General features: G+C 43.1%; 1 protein-coding gene across 7 annotated transcripts in view; it reads left to right on the plus strand.

The window, feature by feature from the left end:
* Positions 1 to 14,075, plus strand: part of FRMD4A (FERM domain containing 4A) — a 413,482-nt gene that overhangs the window by 154,966 nt on the left and 244,441 nt on the right. Inside the window, exon 1 of one of the 7 annotated variants that reach the window (XM_035127377.2) lies at positions 10,746 to 13,009. The exons of 5 other annotated variants lie outside the window; for them this stretch is intronic. In XM_035127377.2, coding sequence (XP_034983268.1) covers positions 12,851 to 13,009 — 159 coding nt within the window. In that variant the 5' untranslated portion in view covers positions 10,746 to 12,850. Of the gene's footprint in view, positions 1 to 10,745; positions 13,010 to 14,075 lie in introns of those variants that run through there. One more of the 7 variants, XM_035127375.2, reaches the window with a different exon arrangement.

The raw sequence follows: 14,075 nt of genomic DNA on the forward strand, positions 1-14,075 counted from the left end.
TTTCTTTCATTTGCCTTAAGACTCCACTTTTGTAATTGGGTTCTCTTCTCTCTCTCTCTCTCCCCCCCCCCCAATTCTCTCTCTTAAAGCTGCCATTTCCTTCAGCTGCAAATGATTTGATCGCTTTGGGCTTTGTGTGATTTGAGTGTATTTTCTTGTTCTCTTTGCTTCACAGCTGTGACCTACTTAATTACAAGCAGGAAGCAAACTACAGACTCATTAGGCATTCTGCTCGAGTTTTTGAGGGGAGGGGGAATTCTTGTGCTGCTAAATGCTAGGATGTCTTCCTTAATAACAGGAAGCTAGGTTTCAGATAGTGGCACAGAGTATTTGCATTCATTTTGCATCAAGATATGGGGAGTGAATAGCATATTATTTTTCTTCTTAGTTTCTTATTCCATTGGGATGGGGCGATAGAGGTAGACGTTTCAAGCAACCACAAAAAAAGGAATGACTCATACGTTTCTGAATCGAGATCATAAATCCTTCGTTAGCTATCGATTTCAGCCTTCTTAACAATCTCTGTCTGCTTTCTTTACAGACAATGAAGTGTCTAGAATCAAGTCTCTGTGTTCATTCTCTCTGTGTAGTTCTTTATAATGTTTGGATATATTGGTAAACAATGGAGGGTGGTCAGGCTTGTGGTTCTATGAAGGCAGTGTGGCTTGGTATATTTCTGCTTCCTTTCACTGTATTTTAGGTTCCCTGATGCTTTGCATAGGGCCATCCTTATCCCATGAAGCAAAGAAGCGTCAGAAACAGGATTCCAAAGGGACTGCCAGTTTCCTTCCTCCAGTCTTAAACAAAATGAGATCAAGTTGGGGGAGGGGCATATTTTAATAATTTCATTGAGTTTGGCACACAAAAAATGCCGTTATCCTGTGCCAGAAGTGGAATACCATTTTCTGCCTGTGGGTCACATTTTGCCCCCTTGGCCACACGCCCACAGAGAGTGTGTCCAGAGGCATAAGTGGCAGAGCAATGGATGTGACTCTTAGCTTTGCAAAGGGGGCTACATTCCAGCCTTGCAAAGGTTGGGAGTTTCCTACATATCCACCAAAAGCCATTGTCATAGTTCCAGGACATACCGGTACTTGAGCCAGGTGAATGCACTCCAGAAGGGTGTTGTGCAGGGCCATTAAGGGATGCGGCCTAGGCAGAATCCTGAGGGGTGGGAAGAGAGAAAAGCCACACAGGACAACAGCATATTAGGTTTTTAGACTGAATATGGCCAAAATTTATTGGTTACAGTAGACAATGGTTTGGCAGGAAAGGAAAAAGGAATAATAATAATAATAATAATATAATATATTTATACCACACCCACCTGACTGGGTTTCCCCAGCCACTCTGGGCTGCTTCCAACAGAAGTATTAAAATACAACAATCTATTAAACATTAAAAGCTTCCCTAAACAGGGCTGCCTTCAGATGTCCTCTAAAAGTCTGGTAGTTGTTTTTCTCTTTGACATCTGGTGGGAGGGTGTTCCACAGGGCGGGAGCCACTACCGAGAAGGCCCTCTGCCTGGTTCCCTGCAACTTGGCTTCTCACAATGAGGGAACCGCCAGAAGGCCCTCGGTGCTGGACCTCAGTGTCCGGGCAGAACGATGGGGGTGGAGACGCTACTTCAGGTATACTGAAGGAAGAGAAGACTGCCGGGCAGGGCTCAATTTAAGGACCCCCGGGAGCAGGCCCAAGTTCCCCCATTGGCCAGTTGGGCCCGCTGCAAGGGAACGCCTGCCAAGGATTGCCAGCATTGGTGATCTGACCTGCTATTTTCTGGCTCACTCGTGTGGTCTGGGGCCTGGCTGCAACGCCACCCACCAAGGAAGGTGAGCAGACTTGCTAACTGCTTCTCGGTTAAAGTCCTAACTTCTTTGTCAAAGTGGGGCACACCATCTGGATTTTACAATCCGCTTTTGACCACCCTACACCCTCATTTTAAAAGTAAACTCACATTTAAATTTTATTTTCCCCTACCCGCACTCCAGAGTTTTTGTGACTTAAAACAAATCTGTCCTTTCAGGATGCATGAATGAGGAAAATGAGATAGGATGACAGGTTTGTGCTGAAATCAAGGTAGAAAGGGCAACTGCAGTCCTAACTCTACTTACCTGGGAAGAAGCCCCACTGAATTCATTTGACTTGCTTTTGAATAGACACTATTAGGTTTGCAGCCATAGATGGTTTTATGATGGGCAATCAGACAGTTCATTAATTTTGTCATCAAGGTGTCAAAGGGTTTGTTGTTGTTGTTTTTCCTACAAATGACTCCCTGTGTCATTCACTTTTAAAGAGGACATACAGGGAAGGTGATTTCTTTGCACATATATACTAATGGCAGATGTATACCTGTCTATGTAAAAAACTTGAGGGCACAAGGAGAAGGGGACGACAGAGGACGAGATGGCTGGACAGTGTTCTCGAAGCTACCAACATGAGTCTGACCAAACTGCGGGAGGCAGTGGAAGACAGGAGTGCCTGGCGTGCTATGGTCCATGGGGTCACGAAGAGTCGGACACGACTAAAAAACTAATTTTAAAAATAGGTATATTTCCACATCAGCAAACAATCAGTGGAACACAGACTTGTGGAAAATAAAACATTTGCAGCAGAATGGAAAATACCAAAGGAAAGTGCAAGTGGATATTGGAATGGATTGAGGTGTGTTTGTATCTTACAAAAACATTACCGGTACATTGGAATGCAAAAACTGGTCTCCCATGGGTAGTATTACCTTGACTACAGGTAGGTAGTACTACTAAACATTGATTTAGTGCCAACAGTGTGCTGGGTGCTAAATTGCTCAACTGCACACAGCTCCACAAAGTAACATGCTAAATGCATCTGTTCTGCTCAGCTTAGTCATTGATTCAAAGATGTCTACCGTGTGACACAAACCAAGGAATATGTCCTTCTGGTGACCTGTGTACGTGGATCAGATCAATTTCATATCATGGCTGCTGCTGTGAGTTCTTGGCATTAGATAGTGTGGATACCTGTAATCTATGCGATTCATTTTACTTACCACCATTTAATGAACATCTAACTAACATTTCTTTGGGCACCGAGGGGAACCAGAACACCTGTCAAGTCACAAGTCATACTGACTTCTTTGTATGCTATTGTGGTTAAAATAAAATAAAATAAAATTATAAAGCCGCTTGTGTCCTGCTGAGACTAGTTAGTTAACAGGTCCCCTCTTACTTGCTGAGCCTACCCTAAAGCTGGGTTCAGATTTATAATGAGAACAGTTGAAGATCATTAAAGTGGTTTATAATTATCTGCCTGGTTTCCCATCTATCTAGCTATCTATCTATCTGGTATTCTTTGGTTTTGTCTTGTAACTCATAACATGTTTTAGCTTTTCTCTGCAACCCTAAGAATAATAAATTTTCTTTCAAATGGAAAGATATGGGAGGAACTTTTATCATATGTGTTGAACCTATAGAATAGCTAAGGAGTATTGGGAAATGATTCCTAATGAGTTGTAAAAAATATATTTAAAAAGACTATTCCCAAGAAACCAGAGGCTTTTCTTCTAGGTATAGCCGGTTCAGAAGTATTGACTAAATAAATGAATTTATTATTGAATGCGACTATTGCTGCAATAATATTGTATGCCCAAAGATGGCAAGAAAATGATGTACCCACAAAGGAGGAATGGCAAATGAAATTGATGGATTATGTGGAATTAGCAAATCTAACAAGTAAAATTAGAGAACAAGAGGAGACAGAGTTTAAAGAAGATTGGAAACCATTTGTTGATTATCTGAAAAAAATGTTAAGACACTAGTTGGCTTGGAGTAATTTCAACTTACTCCAAATTATATGAAGTTTATAATTCTATGAAGGGAACTATAGATGTAGGATTGATTTGGCTAAAATAGAATTGTTGTTGTTTAGTCGTTTAGTCGTGTCCGACTCTTCGTGACCTCATGGACCATAGCATGCCAGGCACTCCTGTCTTCGCCTGCCTCCCGCAGTTTGGTCAAACTCATGTTCGTAGCTTCAAGAACACTGTCCAACCATCTCGTCCTCTGTCGTCCCCTTCTCCTTGTGCCCTCAATCTTTCCCAACATCAGGGTCTTTTCCAAGGAGTCTTCTCTTCTCATGAGGTGGCCAAAGTATTGGAGCCTCAGCTTCATGATCTGTCCTTCCAGTGAGCACTCAGGGCTGATTTCCTTCAGAATGGATAGGTTTGATCTTCTTGCAGTCCATGGGACTCTCATATTCTCAAAATAGAATATGCAGCAGTAACTGTTAACTGAAGGAAACCATGGAAGGATGGGTGGGAAAGTCAACCAATCATTTTCTTTCTTTCTTTTCTGTTTGTATTTTGAAAATTTATGAATAAAAAATAAAAATGTCAGATGGGCGGCATATAAATAATGTTGTTGTTGTTGCATTTGAAGTGTTGCTGAACTTTAGATTTCTATAAAGGCTTTATGACATTGACTGTTATACTTTTGATTCATAGCATAGAATTGGCCTTTTTCACAGCTGCAACACACTCAGGTCAATGTTAGCATTGAGCTTTCCACCATGACCCCTGAGATCTCATCCCTGGTCAGCTGATATTATATGAACAATGTAATGTCTTCCAGGGTCAGGTTGGATAATGGTGTGTTGACCGTCTGTAGGAGGGGAATGTTTCTAAGAATGGTTCTTTCCTCTCTTGCAAAGGGAAGATTAATTAGAAGGGTCAGTGCCTACTTCATACTTTCCCAGGGTCCTAAATTACTTGTATGCACAAGAATCTGAGAATGTTTTAAAGCAGATCTTGAAACCCTTGATAGTTTGTTGGTAAAAGTCCAGATGTTCCTTTGTGTTTAGACCAGGGGCTATAAGCTTTTCCAGCTGAGGACTCACCTTTCCTTCAACATATAAAATGAGACCCACTTAAAAAAATTCTTTATCATTTCTTTATCATATATTGCACATATATGTATAAATCACTTCAAAAGCTTTCCATAGCAGCTAACAATTAAAAGCATCAGTTCAAAACAATAGAGCATTAACAGCAATAAATACTAAAAACGCTTAAAATCTGTTTGTTTTTTTAATCCAGTGGGATAAAATAGATATCACCGCATCTAAAAACCTAAGTGAATATTAATGTTGGTGTCAGGCAAGTGTTTCTAGGCAGGGTGCCACCACATGACAACTCTGCTTCAGGTTACTACCCACCAAAAACTACCATGGTGTCATTGCTGTAACCCACTCTGGGAAAGGTAATGATTAAGGGCTTGTCCACACTTCCACTTGTCCTGTGTCTAGAAAGCACAGCTCCAAGGGGTTTTCTACTTCTCCCATACTTTCTAGGCACAATTTCCACTGGTCTCCCTGCTTTACTGCTGAATTGGAACACACAGAAATATGCAGCAATGCCAATAGATGTTTGTTCTGATTTAGCAGTAAAGAGTGGGTTTTCCCAGGGGAAAGTGGCGGGGGGAAATGGATGAATGCAGTGACTACTACACAAAGTTTGTTTAATGCAACAATTGAAGTGTATTGAAGTGTGTTGTCCTTGTGTGAAATATAATAATAATAATAATAATAATAATAATAATAATAATAATAATAATAATAATAATAATTGTTGTTGTTTAGTCGTGTAGTCGTGTCCAACTCTTCGTGACCCCATGGACCATAGCACGCCAGGCACTCCTGTCTTGCACTGCCTCCCACAGTTTGGTCAAACTCATGTTCGTAGCTTCGAGAACACTGTCCAACCATCTCGACCTCTGTCGTCCCCTTCTCCTAGTGCCCTCAATCTTTCCCAACATCAGGGTCTTTTCCAAGGATTCTTCTCTTCTCATGAGGTGGCCAAAGTATTGGAGCCTCAGCTTCACGATCTGCCCTTCCAGGGAGCACTCAGGGCTGATTTCCTTAAGAATGGATAGGTTTGATCTTCTTGCAGTCCATGGGACTCTCAAGAGTCTCCTCCAGCACCATAATTCAAAAGCATAATAATAATAATAATTAATAATAATAATAATAATTTATTATTTATACCCCGCCCATCTGGCTGGGTTTCCCCAGCCACTCTGGGTGGCTTCCAACTGAATATTAAAAACAATACAGCATCAAACATTAAAAAGTAAAATAGTTGCTTATTGCCTTGACATCTGCTGGGAGGGCGTTCCACAGGGTGGGTGCCACTACCGAGAAGGCCCTCTGTCTGGTTCCCTGTAACCTCACTTCTCGCAATGAGGAAACTGCCAGAAGGCCCTCGGTGCTGGATCTCAGTGTCCGGGCTGAATGATGGGGGTGGAGACGCTCCTTCAGGCCTTAGAATTCTGAGTGGTGTGCCAAGAGTTCCAGTAAGGTAGCAAAGTTTCTTTAAAGGGTTTCTCACACAATTGTGACTCCTGGTCACCCCTATCTCCATTATTTGAAGACAATTTGGTTTGGCCAGGCATGAGGAACCTATGGCCTTTGAGATATTGCTGAGCTAAAGCTCCCATTGGCCTCAACAGGCATTAGCAATGGCTAGAGAGGCTGGGAGTTCAGCAACCTCTGGTTCCCCACTCTTGATTTAGGCCAATGGCAGGGGGAAAATGGTCATCACCCTTTGTTGTTTTACTTTAATGTTTAGATGTCTCAAGGTGTGAGGCATTGCAAATAAATGAGGTATTGGAAGAAATTGGCCATGTGGCAGTCCAATATGGAAAGCAACAACAGCCCCCATCCCTAGCTCAGCTCCACAATCTTTGCCTGGAATAAATTACTTTTGTAGCTTAATGCTATTTCATTTAATAATATGTAGAGCAACTGCAGTCTTTAGTAATGCTTTCCAAATAGTGGTAGAAGCCTCCCACAGAGTTGCAACAGCCTTTACAACAAGTTGGCTGGACTTTTAAGAGAGAAAATTCCTATGGTGACAGACACTGTTTACCATAAGATGTTGGGTCACAAACGTCAGCCCTGCCATTATAATGGCAATGACATTGTACCTCTTGCGTACCAGGTGCTGCTGGAGACAACACTCTGGGACGACTGCCATCAACATATCATGCCCAGAAGCATCTGGCTCTCCAGCGTGGAAAGCAGAATGACTGGTGGACCAGATAGATCTTTGGCCTGACCTAGCAAGGCTTTTCTTAAGCTACATTGTGGAAGGAAAAACTCTAAATAATTATGGAAGTCAGATGTGAACGAAAGAAAAGGATTTCTGGATAATTATTTCTCTGGGAACAAGAACAAAGAAAAAAAAGCAGGATCTTCTCATGTGAAATGAACATTCGTACAAAACTCCAATGGTAACTCAGGCACACAAGAACAAGATCATAGATATTTGAAAAAGAAGATCAAAGGCAGGAGGGTTTAAATTACAGTTTAGATCTTTTAAAAGGAATCTGCGGTTTTGAACTGTACAAGTAATTAACACCACATGTCAATCAGATGCATTAGCTGAACTGAACATTAGAAGCATCGAGCCCAAACTAAGTGCCACTAGGAATGGAAAATTATGCCATAACAACACTGGGAATTTGGGGGGTGGCTCATATTTCTATGCAGGCATGCATAAAGCCCCCACCATCTTGTATCACAGGTTTACTATCCATGTCTTAAAGGAAAGAAGTCCTTTCGACATGGTCAGACTATCAGAGGTTATATTTGCTTTCATGTTATGGAGTGAAATTGGAGTGACCAGCTACATGGGAGTACAATTGGCCTACTGTCCTTTTCACAGCGGTGGAGATGAGGGGATTTTGGCATATGTGGTCCTGGAATTCTCCGCATGATAGGCTTGTACATGCCTGAAATATCTCTTCTACACATCTGTTAAATGTACAGGAGCCCTTTGCTCCTTCTGTATAGTGAATTTGAGAATTAGGACCTGTAATCATCCTTCCGTCCATTGGCAGCTATTCATGTTTTGATAAATCCACATTAAATATTATATGAATCTAATCAGCCAGACAGGCTGCGCAAGCTTTTCTAAAACAAGGAGCTCTGTGTTTTAAAATGGTCATTTGTATAGACTGCACTTAAACGGCTCTCATCGAGTCACCTTACAATCCATCCAGTTGAATAAAGACATATTAGGATAATTGGGGGGAGGGGTGTGTCTGCATAATTACATGTTTGAAAGCAATACAGGGAACAGTGATGCCCCAAATCCTGCCGATGAACTCAGGCCATGCATTTTGGGAAACCATTTTCAAAGGGTGGTTGCATTGCCCTCCTTCTTCATCACCTCATTCAAAATAACCAAAGGGCTCTCTCTCTCTCTCTCTCTCTCTCTCTCTCTCTCTCTCTCTCACACACACACACACACACACACAGCACCAGGGCTGGGTAATATCTGCTTTCCAACATCACAATATATCACCAGCTGAACAATGTGATCTATCACAATGTCAAAAATAAGGATGGAGCTATGTAGAGGCCTTGGCTGGCTTCACGATTTTTCCCACATGGTGATTTTTGCAAAGCACACACAAGCACACATTATGATTTGTGATATATTGCCAGGTCAAAAATTGCAACACCAATATCTCAATATGGACTTCAAACCTGTTTTCAATGATACAGTATATCAATATATCGCCCAGCCCTATTGAGCAGTGCCAGGTGGTTGAGCTCAGCTGCCAGATCAATCCTACATCGGGACCATTGGGTCTGGTATGGTTCCAAATTGGATGGTGGGCCATGTGTTTAGATTCCTGCATTACAGGGGGTTCGGCTGGATGACTCTCAAGGTCCCTTCCCACTCTATGAGTCTATGGTTCTATGATTGTATGAAGTAAAAATGACAGATAGACCAAGCTGCCCATCAGGTCGCTGATTTTGCTGTTGCCCCCCCCCCAGTTAAGCTCATTAGGCCCTACTGATGGAGGATGAGATCCCGGCACCCTGACTGTGGCTCCTTCAAACCTGGAGTCGCCCATGTAATTGGGGGGGGGGGCACCCAAGAGCCACTCAGGATTTGTTTGCCGTAGTGGTACTGGCTCAAAGTGTTTAATTCACAGCCTGACACACATCATTTCTCCCCCTTAAAGGTACCCTTGGGCAAATATATGAAGAAACCATGGAGGAGGAGGAGGAGGAGGAGGAGGAGGAGGAGGAGGAGGAGGAGGAGGAGGAGGAGGAGGAGGAGGAGGAGGAGGAAAGAAGATGTGCAGGCCTGGTCAGTGGATTCTTATGGAACCCATAGACCAATCAAGGACTCAGAAGGACAGCAGGAGCCTCTTTACTGGCCACTGAACTGGCCTTCTGACCAGAGTAGGCACTGACCAAGGGGTCCCAAGCCTTTTAGAGGCCCCACAACAATGGATCAAAATAATAGTGATTTGATTTTGAAATAAAATTGAGATTTTTGACTGTCCAGGGCCCTCCACAGGGTTTAATCCAGCCCTGATTCTGTCTGTCTGGGTAGGGTGCATGGTGAGGATTGGTTTGGCTCAGTCTAGCACAGGCATAGGCAACCTTGGCTCTCCAGATGTTTTGGAACTACAACTCCCATGATCCCTGACCCATGGCCCTGTTAGTTAGGGATCATGGGAGTTGTAGTTTCAAAACATCTGGAGAGCCAAGGTTGCCTATCCCTGGTCTAGCAGCATGGCCTGTTGCATTTGATTCCTGCAGGTCCTTTTCTTTGTGCTCTGGTGAGAAGAACAGGCATTGTTTAATTTTGCAGTGAAGTGATGACACACTGGGGAAGGTTCCTTTAGGAGCAACTTTTTTACTTACCGTAATTTTTAGAGGAGAGGGAAAACAATTGATGGAGTTTGTGGGGGCGGGATTGAGAGAAACCGTGTTCTTTATTGGGTACAATATGTTTGCAGGGAGCAGTATTTAATGTCTAAAAATAAAAGTGCAGGGAATTGGTGGGGGGAATCTTTGCCATCTGTCCTGTAAATCCTTCTCTTTTATCTTGGACTGTATGTGGTGGGGGTGTGGAGGGAGACAGAAGGGGCAGTAGCTCTATGGAAAGCATTTCAATTATAGTCTTGCTGGTTAGCAGTGGAAACTAAGGTGTTTTAGCACCTTCCATAGCAAGGAACCAAATTGAGATCTCTGAGACCATTCCTAAGAAGAAACTAGACACAAGAAGATCTGACCCCCAGCTGGGGGAGGGGTGTGGAAATTCACCATCTAATCCAGCTTCACACTGGCTCATGCTTCACTTGTCCACTCCCTTTGTGAATTGGTGTTGCTTGCAATGACTTTCTGTAGGCTTCCCCAGAATGTTCCGAATATGGTGACATTTCTTCTGCTCTGATTTAGTCAGCTCCCACCCCCATCAATGTTCAGTCTTAGCTATCTACTAATGCTGGGTGCTGCTGAATTCACTTTAACTTCTGTCTCATTGTTGAGGTGATGGTGTTAGCTGTTAACCACCATTTGCATTCATTGTTTCATTGTTAACCTTTCTTTCACTTTTCTGCCCCCCATGACTTAGCCAAACACACACAGAAAGTGTAGTTGTTGTGTTACACCTTAATGTGAATCTATGATATTTATTAATGTAACCAAAAATGGACATTACCTGTATTTTGTGGCTGTTAAAATATGAGACTGGTGCAAATAGAATGTAGCAGGTCACTTATTCGCTTGACAATCTGAGGTGTCCCTCCCGGGCACCTTCCAGCTGGAGGGGGGCTGAGGGGGTGGGTGGTGGGTGGACACCAGTCCCCCACTGCTTTTTCAAGCAGCGCTGGGCCTGCAGGGCCTCTGAGCCGCTGCATCCTTCCCGGGTACCCTGCGAGCCCAGCACCACGGCTACCAGAGGGCAGCTGGGGGGGGGCACAGCGGATCAGGCGTGCTGCTAGCCCAGCCCCACACTGTTTAGTGAATGGTGCACTGGGCTCTCAGGGCGCCTGGGCTTACATGCCACCTTGCGCACACCTTAGCTACATCACTGCTAATCAGGCTTGGTTTCCAGACCCTTGATGATCTTGGTTGCCCTCCTCTGCACTCGTCCACCTTGTCAACATCTTTCTTAAATTGTGGTGCCAAGAATTGGACAAAGTATTCCAGGTGTGGTCTAACTAAGGCAGAATAGAGTGGTACTATGACTTCCCTTGATCTGTACACTAGACTTCTGTTGATGCAACCTATAATAGCATTAGCTTTTTTGCCTGCTGCATCACCCTGTTGACTCATGTTCAGCTTGTGGTCCACCAAGACTCCAAGATCCTTTTCACATGTACTGTTAGTAAGCCTGGTGTTTCCCATCTTATATTTGTGCATCTGGTTCTTCCTGGCTAAGTACATAACCTGACATTTGCCCCTACTGAAATTTATTTTGTTAGCTTGAGCCCAGCTCTCCTATCTGTTAAGATCATCTTGAATCCCAATTCTTTTTTCTGCGGCATTAGCTACTCCTCCCAGTTCGGTGTCATCAGCAGATTTGATGAGCATCCCCCTCAATTCCTTCATCCGAGTCATTCATAAAGACGTTGAAGAACAAAGGGCCCAGGACAGAAACCTGAGGCACCCCACTTGTCACTTTGTCCCAGGATGACGAGGAACCATTAATGAGTAATCATTGGGTTTGGTCAGTCAACCAACAATTCCACCTAACCGTTAACTCATTCAACCCACATTTTACCAGCTTCCTTGCAATATCATGGGGGACTTTTTCAAAAGCCTTACTGAAATCGAGATACACTATGTCCACAGCATTCCCTGATCCACTAAGCTTGTAACTCCGTCCCAAAATAGAAAGGAGATTCATTTGGCATGACTTATTTTTCAGAAACCCTTGTTGGGTCTTACTGTTGAATTATCTGTTCTAGGACTTCTCCTGGTATCAGTGTCAAACTCACTGGTCGGTAATTACCTGGATCTTCCCTTTTCACCTTTTTGAAGATGGATGAAATTTGAATTCATTTAAAGTAGCTAGGTGTTCCCTTACTACCTCTTTTCCTATTTTGGGCAGCAGCTCCCTCCTTACATCATTTATTCTGTTATCAATCACCAGGTTGGGAATTGCTTTCCTTTTGGTTGAAATCAGAGGCAAAGTTGCTGTCAAGTAGTTTTGCTTTCTCTCTGTCACCCAATAGCATTTCTCCGTCTTCTCCATACAGAGGACCTACCCTTTCCTCGTTCACCCTCCTTCATTCTGCTGAATCATCCCAATTTTCAGCAACACAAGACTATCAGAAATTAAGTAGGTTAAACTTTCATTTTATTCAATAAGTGGTTTATGATCCTACCCTGAAGCTGCAGTAGTTGCAATATGCTGAACTGTAGTAACAGTTTGATGTACGGTAAAGCTTCCACAGTTTTATTTTTTTAAACATCAGAAAGATGCGTGTTGCAAAGCAGTTCTTCATTGGCTTTACTTTGCACCTTAAAGAGTTAAAAAGAAAGATGGAATGCCTTGAGAATGTTGGCAAAGAAGGGGATAGAGAGAGAAAAGGGGTTTGTTTTCCATCCTCTCTGGACGTAATCCCGGCACTTTGAAAGCTAAGTGATGATTCTAGATTTAAGTTTGTTTCTCGGTTCCTCTGCGAGGAGCTAAGCAGAGAAAAGTAAGATTATAAAGATAGATAGCTACACCAGGAGACCAACTTTTTTAAAAGTATGCAACTTCCTTTGTAGCAAAAAAGGAAAAAAGAACAAAAAGGGGATTTTTTTACATTGTTCCCCAGTGCAACAGTATTTTATTTTAGAAGATATACAGAGACGTTGGGAGAAACTATTCCCTGCAAAGGGGAACTCCTACGGTAGCAAAATGGTTTGTTTTGGCTTTGGTGTTTTTCTTTTTCTTTCCCCCTTCCTTTCATGGAAAATCACTGTGACTTTTTAACTGTGCCATTCTTTAGTAGTCTGAAAAATCAGCAAACCACCAGGGACTACCAGCGCCATACCTTCTGTTTTGCTAGCTGGCATGGCTGCTGTGCTTTTGAGATTTGAAGATCTGCTGTACAGTTGGGACAGCCTAGTGTGGAACCTGACGTCGCGGGTTCTGGGGACTTATCGATTCAGAAACTTGCAGGTTGTGCGACTAATGCTTAAACCATGGTGCATCTCCAGAGCTGTGTACCAGGTAGGGTAAAATTATTTAAACATATTGGGGACCAGGGTAGAGGGTGATGATGGGGGGGGGGGTAGGGGGTGAAGCACCTAACCAGTTTTTTACTTAGAGTGCCTGGGAAATCATGCAAGGATGGGTCTTTTGTGGCTGTGAGTCTTAGACTTTTTGTATTGTCTAAGGATTGCTTTGTGTAGCACCTAATTCTGCACTTGTATTGTCTAGGGATTGCTTCGTGTAGGACCTAATTCTACACTAAATTCCCAATTTTTTTTCTTTTGCTGTATTAAGATTTGCTACATTAAGATTTTTCCACTTCCCCCAGGGGGCTCAGGGCAGGGTACATGGGGCTATGATTCTGGCCAGCATTCTGACCATTTTGCATGGCAGCTAGAAGGTAGCAAAGAGCACTCCTTGCCTCCACTTTCTGGCTGCATCACTCATTTACCTCTACAGAAAGTACATGGAAGGGGGCATGGAACAAAAAGATAAAGTGCATCCCAGAACCCATTCTTGCTTTGCGAAAGGAAGCCTTTCATCCGCTGCTCTTTATTTGCCTGGCGTTGCTTCTCTGTGCATAGGAAGAGTTTGACACAATGCACCAGCGATGCCAAAAGCAGGAAAGAGAGAGCAGGGTACTGCTGTATCTGACTCGGTTGGGGCCCAAGATGAAGTGAGAGAGCACCCTAGAGTTATCTGCAACCCACACCTTTGAGACCCCTCAATTCATCTCTATGGCTCTGTTGCTACTTCAAACCCCACATTTACTAATTTCAGAAGTTATGGGGAGAAGCTGGCACCCTGGAATTTTAGGGGATCCTTGCCCCGGCAAACCCATAGCACCCTTCCTCCCAAAGTGGTAAGACATATAAAAAAACCAATTCCAATACAGATGCCAACTGGGAAAAATAGCAATTTAAAAAAATTAAAAGGCTTGTTGGAAGAGAAAGGTCTTCCTAATAGTCAAAGGGAAGGATCTAATTCCTACATTGTGCAGAATGAAACTCCTGAATGATAATACTTGTTCTGCACAGTGATATTTCCTCTGAAAGTGTCATCTTCATGCTGTTATGAGTCTGTG

This window comes from Zootoca vivipara, chromosome 10 (assembly GCF_963506605.1).
Source record: "Zootoca vivipara chromosome 10, rZooViv1.1, whole genome shotgun sequence".
NCBI lineage: Eukaryota > Metazoa > Chordata > Lepidosauria > Squamata > Lacertidae > Zootoca > Zootoca vivipara.